The sequence below is a fragment of the Mobula hypostoma genome, chromosome 12 (genome assembly GCF_963921235.1).
Source record: "Mobula hypostoma chromosome 12, sMobHyp1.1, whole genome shotgun sequence".
Classification (NCBI taxonomy): Eukaryota; Metazoa; Chordata; class Chondrichthyes; order Myliobatiformes; family Myliobatidae; genus Mobula; species Mobula hypostoma.
Genome location: NC_086108.1, coordinates 22301965 through 22325276, shown reverse-complemented (window position 1 = coordinate 22325276; position 23312 = coordinate 22301965). Strand labels below are relative to the sequence as shown.

At 42.5% G+C, this 23312-nt stretch overlaps 1 protein-coding gene across 1 annotated transcript in view; it reads right to left on the bottom strand.

The window, feature by feature from the left end:
* LOC134354660 (torsin-1A-interacting protein 2-like) overlaps positions 1-23312 on the bottom strand; it is a 115480-nt gene that overhangs the window by 32694 nt on the left and 59474 nt on the right. The window contains exons 8-12 of the mRNA XM_063063747.1: positions 18737-18784; positions 14783-14863; positions 8961-9038; positions 7431-7481; positions 265-345 (exon numbers count right to left, since the gene is read on the bottom strand). Of these exons, the coding sequence (XP_062919817.1) occupies positions 265-345; positions 7431-7481; positions 8961-9038; positions 14783-14863; positions 18737-18784 (339 nt within the window). The remainder of the gene's footprint in view (positions 1-264; positions 346-7430; positions 7482-8960; positions 9039-14782; positions 14864-18736; positions 18785-23312) is intronic.

The window sequence follows — 23312 nt, the reverse complement described above, 5'->3', positions numbered from 1 at the left end:
TTATATGGGAGGCAGGGTTTATGGGTCAGCACAACATTGTGGGTGGAAGGACCTGTACTGGCTATACTATGTTCTATGGACATTGTTCAGGTACGGTAGCTGACAAGCTGAAGATGTCAATACCACTTTTTCAACTGGCAAAAAGAACTAGGACATGGGGTAGACACCAGGTCAGAACATACAAACATTCACAATTTTAAACTTGCCATAAGTGTGCAAATAATTGAAAATTAATGTTTCACTGGAAGTTGGATATACGAATACCTTGTGATTCCAGACCTTCAAGAATAGTGGGAGGATGTTGTTCCATGCTGATATGGAGATACATCTCAGTTGCAGCTCCATCTTTTAAAAGGGGATAAAGATACAGATATAAGTGTGTACAAGAGCAGGAATAACAATCAAAGACGAGGAACAGAAGACAGATAACAGGCTGAGAAAGGGGAATCCCAGTGGAAAAGGGAGCGAGGTCCAGATAATCAGTAATAGCAACGATCAAAGAAAATCTTCAACAGCCAGCAAATAAAATGATTTATTGTGTGAGGGAATTGCCCCATGGAGAGATTCAACAGACTGGCCCCAAACTCTCTTTAGTTTAGAAAACTAGTTCATCAAAACAGATTTCTGAGAATGTCTAATAGTGCAAATGTAGACATGTTGCTCTTGGTGGGGTGTTAAGAATCAGGGGGAAGTCTCAGAAGAAGGAATCAGCCACACAGGACTGTGATAAAGGGAAATTTCAGCAAATCCATGGAATCCTCTGCCTTAAAGTCACCAAGTACATTCACAGCCAAGAGAAATAGACTTTTGGATATAAAGGATTCAGAATCGAAGGATACAGGATAGTGCAGTAAAATTTCATTTTTGATCTTACTGAATGGCAGAGTAGGCACAAAAGGCTGATTCCTAATTCTATTTCTCATCTCCCTGTGTTTTTGATGTGAATGTACAAAAAGCACAGGGGAAAAAGCAAACACAAGAGTGAAAGGAAGATGGAAAGAATTCAAGAGACAAAAGTTAAGCAGATAATTTAGGAACTATTGGTCTAATAATATCAACCAGATAACAGCCAGATGTTGTTGTCCATGTAGGGACCAATGACGAGGATAGGAAGGAGGAGGAGGTTCTGCAAAGAGAGTTTAGGGAGTTAGGTGCAAAGTCGAAGGACAGAACCTTCAGGGTTGCAATCTCAGGATTGCTATCCATGCCACGTAAGGCTAGAAATAGGAAGATAATGCAGCTAAATACATGGCTAAGGAGTTGGTGCAGGAGGGAGGGCTTCATGTTTCTGGACAATTGGGCCTTGTTGCAGGGAAGGTGGGATCTGTTTCGACGGGACAGGTTGCACCTGAACTGGAAGGGGACTAACATCCTTGCCGGAAGGTTTGCTAGTGCTGCTCCAGGGGGGTTAAACTAGATTTGCAGGGCGAGGGGAACCAGAGTGTTAGAGCAGATAGTGAGGTGGAGGAGGATAAAGGTCATGCGACAACTGCCAAGTATAGTGCATGGAATAAAGCTAGATCTAACATATAAAGAGGCTTTGAGGAAAGAGAAGCAGAATAAAGGGTGTAAAGGTAGTAAGGTAGAAGGGCTAAAGTGCGTGTACTTCAATGCAAGAAGCATCAGGAACAAAGGTGATGAACTGAGAGCTTGGATACATACATGGAATTATGATGTCGTGGCCATTACAGAGACTTGGCTGGCACCAGGGCAGAAATGGATTCTCAATATTCCTGGATTTCATAGATAGACAGACATACTTTATTGATCCTGAGGGAAATTGGGTTTCGTTACAGTTGCACCAACCAAGTGTTTTAAAAGAGATAGAGAGGGGGAAAGGGGAGGAGGGGTGGCATTACTGGTCAGGGATACTATTACAGCTACAGAAAGGGTGGGTAATATAGCAGGATCCTCTTTTGAGTCAGTATGTCTAGAAGTCAGAAACAGGAACGGAGCAGTTACTCTGTTGGGAGTATTCTATAGGCCCCCGGTAGCAGCAGAGATACAGAGGAGCAGATTGGGAGGCAGATTTTGGAAAGGTGCAAAAATAACAAGGTTGTTATCATAGGTGATTTTAACTTCCCTAATATTGATTGGCACCTGATTAGTTCCAAGGGTTCAGATGGGGCAGAGTTTGTTAAGTGCGTCCAGGATGGATTCCTGTCACAGTATGTTGACAGGTCGACTAGGGGGAATGCCATACTAGATCTAGTATTAGGTAACGAACCGGATCAGGTCACAGATCTCTCGGTGGGTGAGCATCTGGGGGACAGTGACCACCGCTCCCTGGCCTTTAACATTATCATGGAAAAGAACAGAATCAGAGAGGACAGGAAAATTTTTAATTGGGGAAGGAAAAATAATGAGGCTATAAGGCTAGAACTTGCAGGTGTGAATTGGGATAATGTTTTTGCAGGGAAATGTACTATGGACATGTGGTCAATGTTTAGGGATCTCTTACAGGATGTTAGGGATAAATTTGTCCCGGTGAGGAAGATAAAGAATGGTAGGGTGAAGGAACCATGGGTGACAAGTGAGGTGGAAAATCTATCAGGTGGAAGAAGGCAGCATACATGAGGGTTTAGGAAGCAAGGATCAGATGGGTCTATTGAGGAATATAGGGAAGCAAGAAAGGAGCTTAAGAAGGGCTGAGAAGAGCAAGAAGGGGGCATGAGAAGGCCTTGGTGAGTAGGGTAAAGGAAAACCCCAAGGCATTCTTTAATTATGTGAAGAACAAAAGGATGACAGGAGTGAAGGTAGGACCGATTAGAGATAAAGGTGGGAAGATGTGCCTGGAGGCTGTGGAAGTGAGCAAGGTCCTCAACGAATACTTCTCTTCGGTATTCGCCAATGAGAGGGAACGTAATGACTGTGAGAACAATATGAGTGAGGTTGATGTTCTGGAGCATGTTGATATTAAGGGAGAGGAGGTGTTGGGAGTTGTTAAAATACATTAGGACGGATAATTCCCCGGGGCCAGACAGAGTATTCCCCAGGCTGCTCCACAAAGCGAGGTAAGAGATTGCTGAGCCTCTGACTAGGATCTTTATGTCCTCGTTGTCCACGGGAATGGTACCAGAGGATTGGAGGGAGGCGAATGTTGTCCCCTTGTTCAAAAAAGGTAGTAGGGATAGTCCGGGTAATTATAGACCAGTGAGCCTTACATCTGTGGTGGGAAAGCTGTTGGAAAAGATTCTTAGAGATAGGATCTATGGGCATTTAGAGAATCATGGTCTGATCAGGGACAATCAGCATGGCTTTGTGAAGGGCAGATCGTGTCTAACAAGCCCGATAGAGTTCTTTGAGGAGGTGACCAGGCATATAGATGAGGGTAGTGCAGTAGATCTACATGGATTTTAGTAAGGCATTTGACAAGGTTCCACATGGTAGGCTTATTCAGAAAGTCAGAAGGCATGGGAACCAGGGAAGTTTGACCAGGTGGATTCAGAATTGGCTTGCCTGCAGAAGGCAGAGGGTCGTGGTGGAGTGAGTACATTCAGATTGGAGGGTTGTGTCTAGTGGTGTCCTGCAAGGATCGGTTCTGGAACCTCTACTTTTCGTGATTTTTATTAACAACCTGGATGTGGGGGTAGAAGGGTGGGTTGGCAAGTTTGCAGAGGACACAAAGGTTGGTGGTGTTGTGGATAGTGCAGAGGATTGTCGAAGATTGCAGAGAGACATTGATAGGATGCAGAAGTGGGCTGAGAAGTGACAGATGGAGTTCAACCCGGAGAAGTGTGAGGCCGTACACTTTGGAAGGACAAACTCCAAGGCAGAGTACAAAGTAAATGGCAGGATTCTTGGTAGTGTGGAGGAGCAGAGGGATCTGGGGGTACATGTCCACAGATCCCTGAAAGTTGCCTCACAGGTAGATAGGGTAGTTAAGAAAGCTTATGGGGTGTCAGCTTTCATAAGTCGAGGGATAGAGTTTAAGAGTCGCGAGGTAATGATGCAGCTCTATAAAACTATGGTGAGGCCACACTTGGAGTACTGTGTCCAGTTCTGGTCACCTCACTATAGGAAGGATGTGGAAGCATTGGAAAGGGTACAGAGGAGATTTGCCAGGATGTTGCCTGGTTTGGAGAGTATGCATTATGATCAGAGATTAAGGGAGCTAGGGCTTTACTCTTTGGAGAGAAGGAGGATGAGAGGAGACATGATAGAGGTAAACAAGATATTAAGAGGAATAGATAGAGTGGACAGCCAGTGCCTCTTCCCCAGGGCACCACTGCTCAATACAAAAGGACATGGATTTAAGGTAAGGGGTTGGAAGTTCAAGGGGGATATTAGAGGAAGGTTTTTTACTCAGAGAGTGGTTGGTGCGTGGAATGCACTGCCTGAGCCAGTGGTGGAGGCAGATACACTAGTGAAATTTAAGAGACTACTAGACAGGAATATATGGAGGAATTTAAATTAGGGGATTATATGGGAGGCAGGGTTTAAGGGCCAGCACAACATTGTGGGCCGAAGGGCCTGTACTGTGCTGTACTATTCTATGTTCTATGTAAATAATTAGTGTGAATATTAACTGTTAGAATGATTTAACGAGGACTGGATAGGCCATGATAGGAGCAACTTCAGACATAACTAATTTAAAAGACGAGAATGGTGAAGTTAAAATACAAGTTTGCAGAATGCAGTTAAAGTCAGCATGATACAGACCAATTAGTGATTTCATAATGAACCAGAACCCACGAGCATCCCTCTTCTTAAAGATGATAGATGTCAACACAAAAATTCAAAGGGTAAACCTGAAGCATTAAGAAACATGATTAATTCACCAAGCTTGGGTGAATTATAATTTAACTGCTTTGATTCAACTTGACATCAAGAAATCCCCAGCACAGAACAAAATCCACAGGACTGAAAGCCTATGCTCCAGAATTTACCCGCACAAAAATGCTTAATTACTGAGGTTAGATGAAAGCTACTATCTTTCATCTCTCGGCAGCTTTGTGAATTCAAGGGCCTCGTAAAATTGAAGCAAATGAGAATCAACAGGAAAATTACATTTCCTGTCATTCCTCATTCATAGTCAATTGGCTCAGAATAATAGATAAAGTTCATAGCTATTCTAGGACTTTGCTGCAGAAGTTCAACCCAGTGTCCTGGAGCCATCAAGTTTCAATTGTTCTGCTAATGACCCACTTTCCAGCACGTGGTCAGAATCAGGTTGACTATCACTGGCATATATGACATGAAATTTTTTGTTCTGTGGCAGTAATACAATGCAAACACATAAAGTTACTACAAATTACATAAATAAATAACATAGTAACCAATTTTCCCCGGGATCAATAAAGTATGACTATGACTAGTACAAGAAAGGAGTAACAAGGTGGTGAATGGCAGAAGGGAAGAAGCTGTTCCTAAAACATTGAGTGTGCATCTTCAGGCTCCCGTACCTCTTCCCTGATGGTAATGAGAAAGGGGGAGGGTCCTTAGGAATGCTATCCCCTCCTTGAGGCACCATCTCCTGAAGATGTTCTCAACGGTGGGACAGGGAAGTGCCCTTGATACAGCCATCTGAGCCTACAACTCTGTAGCCTCTTGCGATCCTGTGCATTTATCAGTTAATGGTGTAATCCATGCCTGCCTCGAGCAATACATGGATGACATTCAGGCATTGCCAAATAAGTGGAATACAGCATTCATGCTTCAAATAGCATTCAAGACAGACAACGTGTCCTTGTCAAAGGGAAGGTAACTTCTGAATAAAATACTCACGAACATCCTGACAGCAAAAAGAACCATAGTTGCATCATGTTTCATGCAAAATACCCAACATGTCATGCAGAAACATCTGTGACAGTCAAATTTTTCACTATCACAAGGGTAGCTCACCTTCCAAATTCTTGCCACACACCATAAAGCTATTTCTACATTACTACCATGTCCTTGGAGGCACTGCAGACCACATTGTACGTGAGCTATATATGGCTTCTAAGTTGAGAACAAAGGCACACATTGGTGTAATACAGCACTCTACAGAGTGGGGACTGGTTTGAGAGTCCAGTCCTCAAATACACTTCATTCTCCTTCATTTTCACTTGTTCATACCCATAATAGGAACGTATAGTGCCTATAAAAACTATTCACCCGCCCCCCCCCATGGAAGTTTTCATGTTTTATTGTTTTACAACATTGAATCCCAGTGGCTTTAATTTGGCTTTTTTGACACTGATCAACAGAAGAGACTCTTTCGTGTCAAAGTGAAAATAGCTCTCTATAAAGAGATCTAAATTAGTTACAAAAATAAAACACAAAATAATTGATTGCATAAGTATTTACCCCCTTCAAGTCAGTATTTAGTAGATGCAGCTTTGGCAGCAATTACAGCTTAAGTCTGTGTGGATAGGTCTCTATCAGATTTGCACATCTGGACACTGCAATATTTCTTCTTTCTTCTTTACAAAACTGCTCAAGCTCTGTCAGATTGCATGGGGATCATGAGTGAACAGCCTTTTTCAAGTCTAGCCACAAATTCTCAATTGGATTGAGGTCTGGACTCCGACTTGGCCACTCCAGGACATTAACTTTGTTGTCATTAAGCCATTCCTGTGTAGATTTCGCTTTACGCTTGGGGCCATTGTCTTGCTGGAAAACAAATCTTCTCCCAAGTTGCAGTTCTCTTGTAGACTGCATCAGGTTTTCCTCCAGGATTTCCCTGCATTTTGCTGCATTCATTTTACCCTCTACCTTCACAAGCCTTCCAGGGCCTGCTGCAGTGAAGCATCCCCACAACATGATGCAGCCACCACCATGCTTCACGATAGGGATGGAGTGTTTTTAATGTTGTGCAGTGTTTGGCTTATTGACAAAGATGATGAAATTTGTTATAAAGTCAGTTCAGCAAGGTCAGATGCTGAAAGCTGTGAATCATGTCTGAATTAAAGTGGTCCTGATGGAACTTTGTATTTGTAATGCAATTTTTTAAAAAAAATTACACAGATTAAAGCATGTCTGCACTGTCACATAAATGTTTCAGGCTACAGCCTTCAGTGCACCACCACCTTTCTCGTTTAGGGCCAGTCATGCAAAACAATGCAATTGGCAGTAACACATTTTGGAGATTTTCTATTTGGAGCTCATACACTTTTACATCTCTCACTCTCCCACTTATCTACTCCCTTACTCCTCTGCAGTGTTATGAATTATTTTTATGGATTTTTGATAATTCTGTGATATAACCTACTCAGACTGCAAGGTGACACGGGGACTCCTGATAACCCCTATCCCAGTTCTCCTCACCTCCATGACAACCATGAAAGGTCACTTTAACTGTGCGGATCTGTTTCTCACCAACCAATTATGTGAGTGGGCACCAACTGCATTACTTTTTGAGCTTGAATCACTGTTCACTTGTTTGCACTTCATGAACAAACCTCTTTAGTTAGAAATGAATTTAACAGTAAATGGTAAGAATGTACCTTTACAAGACTTCTTTTGAGGCTCTGAAGATTCTGAACCAGGTCCATGATCTGAGAAACAAAATAACATGTTGCAAATAATCAAATGCCCATACAAACTGCTGATCAATTGCTTTGTTAAGTATACATTATAGTGATGACATGCTACTGATGGTAAACTTCATTTGAATTGTTGTTCGCTTGTTGTTTACATGATTTCTTCAATACCTCCAGATGGTTATGTTACCTCTCATGTAGTGGAAGTTAATAATACAATGGATGACTCAAGTTTTCCAAATAAGTGTAAATACACAAATATGTCAAAAACAAAAAAAAATCCCCTGCATGAATTAAAATGAAGATTTTTTAAAAGCCCTTTTAAATACCTGACATTTTTACCTTAACGATTTCAATTTTACTGAAGAGACAACTTTCTAATACTATTAACATGGAACCCTCTTTGAGTTCAGCCAGAATAAATTCAGAAGTTTATTATCTTCCATTATGTTCCAGATTAATGAATTTAAAACAGTTCCAATTCTTAAATTTCCCAGTTTCTCTCACACAGAAAGCAGTGAAATCTTCTCACTTTTTTCTACAAAGAACTTTTGCACACAATGAAATGAACAATTGAAGGATGAATACAAGGAGGAGGAGCTTAGGAGGACAATGGCGCCTAACGGAGACTCCTTTGCTTGCATCTTCGGAAACAGCTCTATCTCCATCTTTAATATCTCTAGTTTTCCCTTTCAGGGTTCTTTTGAAGACCCTGACCTGGAGTTACACGCTGACTTCCATTCTTTGCGGGAATGGGAACCGCAGTCGGGGTTTCGTGACTGGCCGTTATTCAATATGCCAAGGATGTGGCCTAAGAGATTAGCTTGCCCTCGGAGTTTGGGGATCTTGTGGCTCTGGAGACGGCATACTGAAGGTCGGTGTCCCGGCAGAAAATCGATACATTGGGAGACAGAAGATCTCTGGCTATATGCCCAGAGACCCGAGCTCTTTGGATACAGAGCTCAGAAAAAGCAACGCAATGGACTTCTAACATCGTAAACCAGCAGGTTGTTTGTTACGTCTCCCCTCTCACTGTGAAATGGAGACACCTCTTTCTCCCTTATTAGGGAGAGGGAGCCTGTGGTATGTCGAATACTGGGTGAACGAGTAGTCTTTGGGCTACTGCAAATCTGTGTCTTTGCTGTTGCTTTGCTGCACGCTTGAGTACTCGGTGGCGGGTGCCAATGCTTTTTATTTTTGCTGGTGGTGGGAGGTTGTGATCGTTGCTTTGCTGCTGCCTATGCGCGGGAAGGGGGGAACTTGGGGGGGGGCTTTGGGGTTCTAACTTTGGGGGGGCTCCTCTGTGTTCGTGGATGGTTGCGAAGAAAAAGCATTTCAGAATGTATATTGTATACATATCTTTGACATTAAATGTATCTTTGAACCCTTTGAAAAAGCACATCCAGTCCTAAAGTATTAAGATCAAATGTCTTGAAGACTAGTTCATAAACTGCTTTGAAGTGTCAACAGAATGAGGTGATTAGCACAGCTTACCAGCATTTCTTTTCCTTGCATTCCTTATCGAAGGACGTGGTGTTACTATCTTGTCAGTCTCATTTGTTATGAAGGAACCTGTGTGTACCAGAGTATCCATTAGTAACTGCACAATTACCATGGATGCAACAGTGACCGAGCCACTTTTTTAATTATACACGACATTCTTTGTTCTTTAAAGACTGGAACAAGTTCTAAAATGAATTGCCTGCACTGGACTTCAGATTAATACCAGCAGTGTAGGTTGCATAATTACAGTGACTAACTTTGTGTGGGCAGGATTAAAAAATAAAACTTCCATTTTTTTCCATTCAGTGCAGTAACCAGCTCATTAAAATTTCCATTAAAAACAGTTAGAAATAAGTATTTTAATTGTGAAATAATTCCAGAATTGTTCTGAAGTTCCAGGGCCAGAGGGCAAGGACAGCACCATGATACACAAGGTAAAAGTCACAAGTTCAGTGAGAAAAGTTATGGTTGTTAAAGACAAAAACAGCCGGAGTTACCAATTATGACCTCTGAGAGCAATCAGTTTCTTCATCAGCTAGACATTTGCATTTCAGCATACAGAGCCACTGCTCTGAAATGCTGAATCCAAAATATAGTGCCATTTTAACTTTAATTATTACTATCAGTGGCAAATGCACAGGAGTACATTCAGCCAGAGACTCATTCCACCGAGATGCAACACAGAGCGTCATAGGAATTCATTCCTGCCTGTGGCCATCAAACTTTACAACTCCTCCCTTGGAGGGTCAGACACCCTGAGCCACTAGGCTGGTCCTGGACTTACTTCCTGGCATAATTTACATATTACTATTTAACTATTTATGGTTTTATTACTATTTATTATTTATGGTGCAACTGTAACAAAAACTAATTTTCCCCGGGATCAATAAAGTATGTCTATGACTAAAAGACAATAAATTACGAACATTCACTTTACATTAATAAGTACTATGTCCAGCTTGATGTGACTTGCATTTCTCAAGGTTTAGTGCAACATGAGGTGCACTAGTGACATTGGTTTCAACGTCTTAAAGGAAGAAAATAGTAGAAAGAAACTTTTGAACAAAAACATCGAATTACGAAAAGACTAGACCATAAACCAGTTTACTCTGAAGTTATTTGAATCGAACATTTACTTTGCATCCTGATACAATCCTTAGCAGGATGGACAAAGGAGACAGACCAGGGGACACCATATGTCTCCAATGATATCAATGAAACAGATTGCTTCAACACATACATAAAAGACTCGAGCTCTCTTTTCCCTTGGATTTTTAGTGTGATCTAGAGAATTGAAGTTAGGAATTATGATGTTGTTACGAATCATATAATCATTCCACCAAACAACTTTGGACACAACATACTTCATACATAAACTCAGAAAATAGATACATTTTATTTTTATGGCAATGAAACAGCATTGTCAATCACCTTGGGAAAAATCCCATAACAATCACAACCTTTTACTGCAAATTAAAGATTCAAATTGAATTGCTCCCCGAGGAGCAGGCACTCTGTGTGGCCGCAGCTGATGTGAGGAAGACCCTAGCCAGGGTCAACCCACATAGAGCTGTGGGGCCTGATAACGTACCTGGCCGAGTGCTGAGGGATTGTGCAGCCTAGTTGACAGAGGCTCTAACAGACATCTTCAAATCTCTCTGGAACAGTCCACTGTCCCCGCAGGCTTCAAGGTGGCCACCATCATCCCAGTGCCCAAGAGGGTGACAGTAACCTCCCTCAATGACTACTGGCCAGTGGCACTAACCTCAACAGTAATGAAGAGCTTTGAATGGCTGTTTATGGATCATAGTAAATCCCATCTTCCTGCTACATTGGACACTTTCCATCTCCTCTATCACTCAAGTAAGTCCACTGATAATGCCAAGCCCTCTGTACTCCACTAATCCTATTCCATGTGGAAAATGGTGCCTCATATGCCAGGCTGCTGGTTATCGATTTTAGCTTGGTGTTTAATACAATCACCCCTTAAAAGCTGAGGAGTAAGCTGACCTCGTTGGGTCTCTACACCTCTCTCTGTAACTGGATCTTGGACTTCTTGAGAGAAAGGCCACAGTCAGTCCATGTTGGCAGTAACATCTTCAGCTCCGTCACGCTGAGCACCGGCACCTCTGGGGTTGTGTGCTCAACCTGCTGCTGTTCACACTGCTGACACATGATTGTACTGCTCGATCCAGTTCAAACCCAATCATCATGTTTGCTGATGACACAACAATGGTTGGTCTCATCAGCAATGACGACTACACAGAAGGGAGTTTGAGCGGCTTGTAGCATGGTGCGAGCATAACAACTTGAATCTCATAGTGGACAAGACCAAAGAGATGCTTGTGGACTTTAGGAAAGTGCAGGTTCATTACTCCTCACTGCATATATCGGCTCCTTTGTGGAGAGAGTTAGGAGTACCAAGTTTCTGAGAGCGTACATAATGGACAACACACACAATATGCTGGAGGAACTTATTTTTCTGCCCAAAATGTCGACTGTACTCTTTTCCATAGATGCTGCCTGGTCTGCTGAGTTCCTTGAGCATTTTGTGCGTGTTGCTTCAATTTGCAGCATCTGCAGGTTTTCTCTTGTTTGTGATTACATAATAGACAATCTCACCTGGTCCCCTACACCACCTCTTTGGTCAAGAAAACACAGCAGCATCTCCACTTCCAGAGGGGATTGAGGCGAGCGAGGTTCCCCCAACCCCTCATTTTAATTATTTTTTGCAGGAGCACCACTAGGAGCGTCCTGACCAGCTGCATCACTATCTGGTGTGGGAATCACAAGGCATATGACCACAAGGCCCTACAAATGATTGCAAGGACTGTTGAGAGGATCACTGAGGTCTCTTTTTCACCCATCAGAGATATTTATCAGGAGTGCTGCATACACAGTGCTCTTGGTATTATTTATACCATCCCTCCCAACCGTCCAACAATCTCTTTGACCCCCTACCATCAGGCATGAACTACCATAGCATTAGGACAAGGACAAAGAAGGGAAACATCTTGCTACCCCAGGCGGTGAGACTGCTGAACTCCCTGCCACCTCCCAGGTCTCATCGTGTATGAACTGCCAGTTGCATCACACTGTTTACATTTTCACTTGTGTCCTAAATGCATCTTGTGGTAATATTACTTTATATGTTGTGTGCAAGTCTATGTACTGTGTTGTGCACCTTGGCCCAGAGGAACATTGTTTCATTTGATGGTATACGTGTGGGGGTGTGGGGTATGACAATAAACTTGAACTTGAAATTCGTAGGACAGCAATGCTGGGTAAAGTTATATTGTGTCATTTCCAGCTGTCTATTCTACTTCTCATTTGCAACTCCTCACAGCTGCTTGCATTTAGGCTATTTAAAGAACATTTGCAACAGAGACAAGAAGTTGAGAGCAGAGTGCTCCCAGAGTGTTGGAAGGATCTGGACAGACTGATGAGAATAGAGCACAAACAAAGGCATGTTCTTTGTGCACAGATTACAGAGATCCTCCAGGGGTACAAACAAGTGGTGTTGGGAGTTACTCCATAAAGTATTACTAAACAATTGTAATCCATGAATGACTGCAGACGAGCCCTCTCCCTGCCTGTGCATTGTGTATGCGCTAAATGAAGTCTTCTCAACCCTTTGAGTAATGAAGCTGAGTGACCTCCTAAATACTACAGTAAGCAAAAATACAGAACAATCTCAAAGCTGTGAACCTCTAGTACCATGATCTCCCTGCACGAAACAATCCAAGGACATTAGTGAGGCTCAATGTGGGGGCCGATGCCGGAGGTAGACAAGAAATACAGTAAGCAGACTCTTTGAAATGCAGTGTTTCAGGAGAAACAATCTGAAACTATCAGGAGAAAGGACCTGGGTCGATGAATAAACAAGATATGTCACTATTTGGCAGGGCAATTCACATGGCAAAGAACCTGTGTATGTTTCACTTCTGAAACAAAAATTTCTGCAAAATCAAGAGGTGAATTTCCCAACAAACAGAAAATATTGCTCAACTCTAGGATAATCAATTTTTGGAACAGAAGTTTCTCAGCCTCAACATATAAAGAGACATCCCGGAATACAGATGCCCAAGAGAGCTACCAGGCTTCAATGGTGCATCACACTTGGCAGATATGTGTTTGAATTTTGAACAGTACAGGTAACTGAAAAAATCACACTTTATGGAGGTGTGAAGAAGGTGTGGGTAAGCTAAGAAGTGGAGATCTTTTGGAAATGTTGAACACTAAAATACAATTCAAGCAGTTTGGAAGCTATTAGACGAAAGACCTGAGTGGCCCCAAAGGCACAAATGGCAAAAGTGGGAGGTAAGGTAGTCTTAGGAGTAAGGGAATTTAAAAAATGTACTGTGTCACATTGGTAAAGAGGCTTACGTTAGATCCATTGTTGTCAAGACTAATGAATTAATCTCTCTTTTTTGCTGTTTACCATGGCTCTCCAGAATCGTTGAGAGCAACTAGCTGGTCCCACAGTGATAATGCCCAAGGGCTATCTATCAAGAAAGCGAGTTTTCTAAAGTACTTTACTGTTCTCAAATGGCTTGGGGTAAATGCCTGATTTAGAAGTCATAGATCATGTATTATTTTTGATGATACTTATAATTTCGCCAAGGATAAGAATTGTAAGATATTCTGCAATTTCACTGGCAAAACTTGTGACTAAAGGTTAGAAATAACAGCTGGAAAATAGCTCTAAATATAAAGTCAGCAGACACCGTGAAGGGTCATTTGTTATTCAAAATAATAGACACTTAATTTGGACTTGAGGAAACTATAGCACATGAGGTGTACAAAAGTTATTTCAATGTTCCCTCTCAAGTACCCAATAATTATATTGTCAACTTTTTTGCTTCATTTCATTTTGTTTAATTATTAATCAGGTAATAAAGCTGCAATATTATTTTAGCCTGAATTGGGTTGTGTTCTATTTTCAAGATAATACACAATTCTTTGCTAGGAACCTTCTCGAAGGAGAAACATTGGCAAAGATTAACTTTATTTGTCACATGCACATTCCAACACCAAAATATACAGTGAAATGCATCAATTGCATCGAAGATGTTCTGGGGTAGCCCAGCGAGCGTGATCGCACTACCAGCGCCATCGTGGCATACCACTCCTAGCAAGTACGTCTTTGGAATGTGGGAGGAGACTGAAGCACCTGGCCACGCCGTCACGGGGAGAACACACTAACTCTTTACAGACAGTAACGGGAACTGAACTCTGACAGTAAAAAGTTACTATCTATTTTGTGATGTTTTTCTCAAGCACAATAGTAATTCAGATGCAAATTCCAAGTCAAAGGTACTTACTATACCCACTGGAGCATCCTAGATGCTACAACGTCAGAGGGGATTATCAGAGTGACCCAACAGTTGGTACTCATCTTCTTTTCAGACAAAGGCAGGATTACAGGATGCAGGATTACTAGGCTGTCTCCTATCCAAAACTAATTAGGCTCCAAATATACCTAGTTTCTAATATTGACAGGTTTAAGTATTTTCAAAGAGGTGCCAGCAGACAACTCCTCGACACGAGTGGGAAATGCATTGAAAGAGGTAGGATCAAAGAGGAAGATTCAGGAGAGACAGTGGTTTGAGAGAACATTTCATCCAGTGCCATCGTTACCCTGTGGATAATGTGCTTGCATCTGCCCTACACTCCCTCAGAGGAAACAAACTTAATTTAATTATCTACCACTCTGAAAATAGAAATCCATGGGACACATCACAACCTCATTCTACAAATTAGAAACTTGCAGCAAGAAATACTAAACCTTAAGGCGACTCATTGTCAGTTACTAATGATTGTCGGTATCCTGAGCTGGTCAGTGCTTTGGCCTTCAGTGGACCTAGCTCTTCTTGATGAGCTTTGACTCATTTCTGTAGGAAAAATGAACTTCTTTTTTAATTAACTTTATATATCTTAATCAATTAAGTTGCTTTGCTAACATAATATTTTCTTAGATACAAAGATATTGTTCTGTAGGACTAACAAGTTAAAAACATAAGATTAGTGGAAGAGGCATTGATCTAGTTCTTTAGCCTGACAGAACTGCAATTTGGAAGTTGCTTTCCTGCCATGTAGGGGAACAACTGGGGAAGAAGGAGAATGAAAAATGTTTCAGAGCTCTAAATATATATACTTTTTAATGCAGATGCTGGAAACCTTCAATAAAAACAGAAAATGCTAGAAAACTCAGAAGGTTAGGCAATGCTTGTGGAAAGAAAAACGAAACCCTTCATCAGAACCGAGAAAAGTGGTGCATTCAAACTCTATTTCAATGTTTAATCGAAGTTTGGATAGGTACATGGATGGTAGGGATATTTAGGGCTATAGTCTCAGTGCAGTCCAATGGGAGTAGTCAATTTAAAAGGTTCAGCACAGACTTAGATGGGCCAAAGGGCCTGATTCTGTGCTGTACTTCTCTATGATTCTAGAAAGAAAAACAAATTAGCAGAAGTAGCTGGGTGGGGGTGGTGGGGAAGAGCAGTGGCTGGAAAAATAAGAAATTTCTCTTGATGGTGAAATAGTTTGGCCACTAAGCAGAAGTCAGACTGAAGTTTGCAATGTACACCATTGTTCAGTTCATGCTGACAATCAGTTAAAATGTACTCAGTGGGACATACAGTGGTATGCAAAAGTTTGGGCACCCCGGTCAAAATTTCTGTTAGTGAATAGCTAAGCGAGTAAAAGGTGAACTGATTTCCAAAAGGCATAAAGGTAAAGATGACACATTTCTTTAATATTTTAAGCGAGAAAACTTTTCTTTATTCCCATCTTTTACAATTTCAAAATAACAAAAAAGAAAAGTAGGAAACTCTGTCACATGGTGTGAGTAGAATTATCTGCAGCTTAATGTGAAAAAGGCTAAGGAGCTGGTGGTAGACCTGAGGAGAGCTAAGGTACCGGTGACCCCTGTTTCCATCCAGGGGGTCAGTGTGGACATGGTGGAGGATTACAAATACCTGGGGATACCAATTGACAATAAACTGGACTGGTCAAAGAACACTGAGGCGGTCTACAAGAAGGGTCAGAGCCGTCTCTATTTCCTGAGGAGACTGAGGTCCTCTAACATCTGCTGGACGATGCTGAGGATGTTCTACGAGTCTGTGGTGGCCAGTGCTATCATGTTTGCTGTTGTGTGCTGGGGCAGCAGGCTGAGGGTGGCAGACACCAACAGAATCAACAAACTCATTCGTAAGGCCAGTGATGTTGTGGGGATGGAACTGAGCTATCTCACGGTGGTGTCTGAAAAGAGGATGCTGTCTAAGTTGCATGCCATCTTGGTCAATGTCTCCCATCCACTACATAATGTACTGGGTGGGCACAGGAGTACATTCAGCCAGAGACTCATTCCACCGAGATGCAGCACAGAGCGTCACAGGAAGTCATTCCTGCCTGTGGCCATCAAACATTACAACTCCTCCCTTGGAGGGTCAGACATCCTGAGCCAATAGGCTGGTCCAATAGTCTTGGACTTATTTCATAAGTTACTGGCATAATTTACATATTACTATTTAACTATTTATGGTTTTATTACTATTTATTATTTATGGAGCAACTGTAATGAAAACCAATTTCCCCCGGGATTCATAAAGTATGACTATGACTATGACTAAAAAGGGCCCGAAGCAAAAGATTGGGCACCCAGCATGGCAGTACTTAGTAACACCCCCTTTGGAAAGTATCACAGCTCGTAAATGATTTTTGTAGCCAGCTAAGAGTCTTTCAATTCTTGTTTGGGGGATTTTCACCCATTCTTCCTTAAAAAAGGCTTCTAGTTCTGTGAGATTCTTGGGCCGTCTTGCATGCACTGCTCTTTTGAGGTCTATCCACAGATTCTCGATGATGTTTAGGTCAGGGGACTGTGAGGGCCATGGCAAAACCTACAGCTTGCGCCTCTTGAGGTAGTCCATTGTGGATTTTGAGGTGTGTTTAGGATCATTATCCTGTTGTAAAAGTCATCCTCTTTTCATCTTCAGCTTTTTTACAGACAGTGTAATGTTTGCTTCCAGAATTTGCTGGTATATAATTGAATTCATTCTTCCCTCTACCAGTAAATGTTCCCCATGCCACTGGCTGCAACACAAGCCCAAAGCATGATCGATCCACCCTTGTGCATAACAGTTGGAGAGGTGTTCTTTTCATGAAATTCTGCACCCTTTCTTCTCCAAACATACCTTTGCTCATTGCGGCCAAAAGTTCTATTTTAACTTTATCAGTCCACAGGACTTATTTCCAAAATGCATCAGGCTTGTTTAGATGTTCCTTTGAACCTTTTGAATAGAACTTTTTGGCCGCAATGAGCAAAGGTATGTGATACTTGCCAAAGGGGGTGTTACTAAGTACTGCCATGCAGGGTGCCCAAACTTTTGCTTCAGGCCCTTTTCCTTTTTTGTTATTTTGAAACTGTAAAAGATAGAAATAAATAAGTTTTCTTGCTTAAAATATTAAAGAAATGTGTCATCTTTAACTTTATGCCTTTTGGAAATCAGTTCATCTTTTACTCACTTAGTTATTCACAGTAACAGAAATTTTGACCGGGGGTGCCCAAACTTTTGCATGCCACTGTAGATTTTATAGTGTATTAAAAAAGAAAATCGCACAAGCAACCCTCCATTATCTTCAGATCTTAATCTATAGTCACGACACAACTGTTGCCCTCATTGGTCTGGGGTCAGCCTCAGCACAGGTGCAGTTGGTGAGTTCAGGTGCTGTCATGGGCGAGGATGGGATGGGGGGAAGAAAAGGTGGGCCTTTTCCATCTGGAGACCCATGTGCTGACACTTCCTCGTCCCTCCAACTCTACTTCCTCCCTCGATCTCTCTTCTGCAGCAAAGTAGCACTGTGCTTGTCGTGGTTGATCTGGATCGGACAGAGTGCCACAATGGAACCAGGTAGATCTGCTCCACACCTCGGGATCCTCATCAATCACTGGCCCAGTTTTTTTCCTCCCCACGTGACCATGAAGAAAAAATTCCAACAGTAGCCCTGTCTGTTTCCTAGAGGGTGGTAGGTAAACAAAATTGCAACTACAGGCTCAAAATGTGTTGGATTTCCACTTTCCTTAAGAGCAGTGAACCACAAAAGTGATTTCTTAAAGAGAAGATGTCACAATATTTGGTGATCCAGGTTTTACATGTGGGAGGGGCAATTGTGGTATCCAATTGGTACATCAAAAATAGTTGAAATTCGGTTTTAAGGGAATTAGGTGGGTCACGAACTGAGGAATGCCACTCTTTCTTTCTCTTTTGCTTGTTATGCAACTGGCATTTAGGGCAGCAATGAAGGTCCTCCACCTTCCGTGGTGTTCAGGGCTTCCTTCATCGTACCAGTGGCTTCCTTTGATTTTCACTACTGTTAGTCCTGCGAATCCTGGGTGGAGACTCAGGGATACCGTCAAACTCAGGTGTAGAATTCTTCATTGCTGTGTCTGTCACAATTTTGTTTTATCTGTCAGGGTAGTTGACTGGGCCTGAGCTGAACCCCTGAACCTGGAGGACCAGTGGACCACTCTTAGTCTGGCCTCTCTCCTCTGGCTGTTTGGCATGGTAACCCCATGAAGAGCCAAAGCGTAAAGTCCTGACACAAGCCAACATAGCTCTCCAGGTCATTAAAACACGCAAGACCCCAAACTACGACAGGGTTGTGGTCTTCTTGGAGGAAGGAATGCCATCAACTGTAAGTTTATTTAGCTTGGTCAATGCTCATATGGTTTCCATGCCATAATCAGTAAAAGACAAAAAAGGTACCTTTGTGAGACTTCTTAGGGTTTTCCGAGGAACTTGAATGTTCTTGATCTAAGAAAGAAATGAGAAGAATTATAAACACAGCAAAACTGACTTTCAAACAATTGAATTTTCACCTGCATTACCCTTCCTTGTACCTGTGAGAAACACAGACAGTCCAGCAGCAGTCTTAAAGCAATAAGAGGCAGAGGTAAACAGCAGGCAGAGATTAGAAGAAACTTGATAGAAATGAGGAAAAGTTGTAGACAACAGAAATAAAGTAATAATAGAAGAAATTCTTTAACATCCCACAAGGAGATTTGATAGAGGTATACAAAATTATGAGGGGTATTGATAGGGTAAATGCAAACAGGATTTTCCACTGAGGTTGGGTAAGATTAGAACTAGAGGTCATGGGTTAAGGGTAAAAGGTGAAATGTTTAGGGGGAATTTCTTCACTCAGAGGGTGGTGTCAGTATGGAACAAGCTGACAGCAGAAGTGGTCGATGCAGGTTCATTTTCCACACGTAAGAGAAAATTGGATAAGTACTTGGATGGGAGGAGGAAGAAGGGCCAAGGTCCGGGTGAAGGTCGATGAGACTAGGCAGGATAATAGTTTGGCATAGACTTCACTCAGCTTCCCCTGCCCATCATTGAAGGGTTCTCACAACCTATGGACTCACTTTCAAGGACTTCATCTCATGTTCTCGATATTTATTGCTTATTTATTTATATCATTATTTATTTCTTTTTGTATTTGCACATTCTGGTTTTTTTACACACTGGTTGAATGTGCAACGTTGAGCAGCCTTTCATTGATTCTATGATGGACTATTGAGTATGCCCGCAAGAAAATGAGCCTCCCGGTTATATATGTACTTTGATGATGACTTCACTTTGAAATCTGACAGGATGGGTCAATGGAGCTGTTTCAGTAGTATTAATGACTCTGAGAAAAACACAACTGCACTGGACAAAGTAAACATGTAAAGGTGTCATCAAGAATGGAAGTGATTTAGAGCCAGCAGATAAATGACTAACTTCCACATCAGTTTATATGGGAAATCAACTGCTAACAAGTGTAGCTCCAACGATGAGTGCCAAAGATTGCACAGAATACCAAAAAATAAGCTACACACTGGTGAAGCTTAAACACGGTAGTACAGAAAGAGCACTTCATCCAGTTTCCATGTGGCTTACACGGAATTACATAACAGTAGAAACATCTACGGTAGTACACAAAGAGCACTTCATCCAGTTTCCATGTGGCTTTACCTGGCAGCAGGGCCTTCAGGTATAAATGTCATATTGTGGGGTAGCCAAAATGAAAAATGCCCACAAATCCACCTGAGTGAAAACTCAGGGCCAATTAAGCCACGCTCACTGGCTTCATCAGCTGTCACGGATTTTGTATGTCTTCAAAAGCCTTCCAACACTGTAAAACTAATTTATATATCAAAACAACTGAAAAACAAAATATTCTCAAACAATGAAATTGATGGCGAATTAAACTAAATATTTTTTGAGATATGAGAATATCTGCAGGTGCTGGAAATCCAATGAAATACACACAAACTGCTCGAGGAATGCAGCAGGCCAGGCAGCATCTATGGAAGAGAGTAAACAGTCGACGTTTCAGGACGAGACCCTTCATCGTGACTGGAAGGAAAGGAGTTAGAGTAAGAGGGTGGGGGGAGGGTGGAAGAAGTACAAGGTGGCAGGTGATAGGTGAAACCAGGCGAGGGGGAGGGGTGAAGTAAAGAGCTGGGCAGTTGATTGGTGAAAGAGATAAAGGGCTGGGGAAGGGGGAAACTGATAGGAGAGGGCAGAAGACCATGGAAGAAAAAGAAGGGGAAGGAATACCAGAGGGAGGTGATGGGCAGGAAAGGAGATATGGTGAGACAGGGAAATGAGAATGGGGAATGATGAAGTGGGGGGGGGGGGGAACCATTACTGAAAGTTTGAAAAATCAATGTACATACCATCAGGTTGGAGGCTACTCAGACAGAAAATAGGTGTTCTTCCTCCAACCTGAATGCGGCCTCATCACGACAGTAGAGGAGGCCATGGATTGACATGTCGTAATGGGAAGTAGAATTGAAACGGGTGGCTACCAAGAGATCCCACCCTTTTCTGGCAGATGGAGTGTAGGTGCTCGGGAAAGTGGTTTCCCGATCTATGTCGGGTCTCACCGATATAACGGAAGACACACCGGGAGCACCAGATTGAGTAGATGACCCCAACAGACTCACAGGTGAAGTGTCCCCTCACCTGGGAGAACTGTTTGGGGCTCTGAATGGTACTGAGAGAGGACATATGGGGCAGGTATGGAGATCAGTGAGGAGGGACGAGTGAAAAAGGGAGTCACATAGGGAGCAATCCCTGTAGAAAGCAGCGGGGTTGGGGGGAGTGGGATCTCTTTGGAGATGGTGGAAGTTATGGAGGATTTTGTGCTGGATGCGGAGGCCGGTTGGGTGGTAGATAGGACAAGAGGAACCCTATCCCTAGTGGGTGGCAGGTGGATGGAGTGAGTGCAAAATGGAAGAGATGCAGTTGAGAACAGTGCTGATAGTGGAGGAAGGGAAGCCCCTTTCTTTGAAGAAGGAGGACATCTCAGTAGTTCTAGAATGAAAAGCCTCATCCTGAGAGCAGATGCGGCGGAGACGGAGGGACTGAGAGAAGGGGATGGGATTTTTACAAGTAACAGGGTGGGGAGAGGTATAGTCCAGGTAGCTGTGAGAATCAGTCGGTTTATAAAAGACATCAGTAGATAAGCTGTCTTCAGAGACAGAGACAGAGAGATCGAGAAAGGGGAGGGAGGTGTCAGGAATGGATCAGGTAAATTTGAGGGCAGGGTGGAAGTTGGAGGCAAAGTGGATGAAGTCAATGAGTTCCGCACAGGTGCAGGAAGCAGCACCAATGCAGTCGTCAATATAATGTAGGAAGAGTTGGGAAACGATATCAGTGTAGGCTTAGAACATAGACTGTTCCACGTAGTCGACAATCAGGCAGGCTTAGCTGGGACCCATGTGAGTGCCCATGGCCACACCTTTTGCTTGAAGGAAATGGGAGGAGCTAAAGGAGAATTTATTGAGGGTGACGACCAGATTTGCCAGGCAGAGGGCAGAGGAGAATGGTGGTGGAGGGGTACTGGTTAGCTCTGTGGTCCAGAAGGAAGCAGAGAGCTGTAAGGCCCTCCTATCAGTGATGAGGGTGTATAGGGTCTGGACATCCATAGTGAAAATGCGATGATTGGGGCCAGGGAGTTTGAAGTAATTGAAAGGATCACGGCTTCCTCTACTGCCACGATGAGGCCACACTCAGGTTGGAAGAGCAACACCTTATATGTTGTCTGGGCAGCCTCCAACCTGAAGGCATGAACATCAATTTCTCCAGCTTCCAGTAACTGCCCCCCCCCACTGACTCCTTCACCATTCTCCATTCCTGTTTCCCCCTCTCACCATATCTCCTTACCTGCCAGTCACCTCCCTCTGGTGCTGCTCCTCCCCTTTCTTCCATGGTCTATCAGATTCTCCTTTCTCTACCCTTTATCCCCTTCACCAATCAACTTCCCAGCTCTTTACTTCACCCCCCCCCCCCAGTTTCACCTATCACCTGCTACCTTGTACTTCCTCCTCCCTCCCTCCACCTTCCTACTCTGACTTCTGTTTCTTTCCAGTCCTGATGAAGGGTCTTGGTCCAACACACACTGTTTACTGGATGCTGCCTGACCTACTGAGTTCCTCTAGCGTTTTGTAAATATTTTTTGCCGACATATAAATCATATTCTCTCCATTACCTGCATATCCATGTGTCTAACAGTCTTTAAAACCCCACTCACGTATCTGCTTTCATCACTCTCGCAGCAGCCTATCACTTTCCCCATCTCATCTTAAAAGTATTTCCCTTGAATTTGACATTCTCTGCTTGAAAAGAGTCAAAGTACATTTATTATCAAAATTTGTATACTATATATAACCTTGAGATTCGTTTCCTTATGGGCAGCCACAGAACAAAGAAACCCAATCGAACCCATTAAAAAAGACCATCAAAAATACCCAAAGTGCGGGGGAGGGGGAATAAATCGAGCGAACAATAAAAGTAAACAAATAAGATTCCGCCTCTCATAATTTTATAAACTTCTAACAGGTAATTGGAAGGTTCTGGATCCAAAGTTTGACAAACAGCAACATTTTAATAAAAAAAAACAGTTGCATAGAACGTGAAAGCACATATGGAGCGAAAATGAGTCATAAAAATATTAGTATAATGCAGCTAAAAAAAAACCGCAACGGGGAAGGAAGATGGAAGACAAAGAGAAACAAAATAGTTACAGCTTATTCTTGTACTCTGTCCAGGATTATAAAAAGGTGTCGAACAAGCTTTCAATGTTTAATTAGTTAAGGCAAAACAGCGATTTTAACTAAAGGTTCAGATGATTAGCGCATTTCGGAAACGTTATATTGTGTGTTCTGATCCCCATGCCATGAGTTGTGTGCTCTATTGGAGACAAAACCGCTCCAGTTCGCATCCTCATGGGAGAGAATTCAGTGTCGAATCGCACCGTAAACAAATAAACAATTAAAATCGATCATTTTCT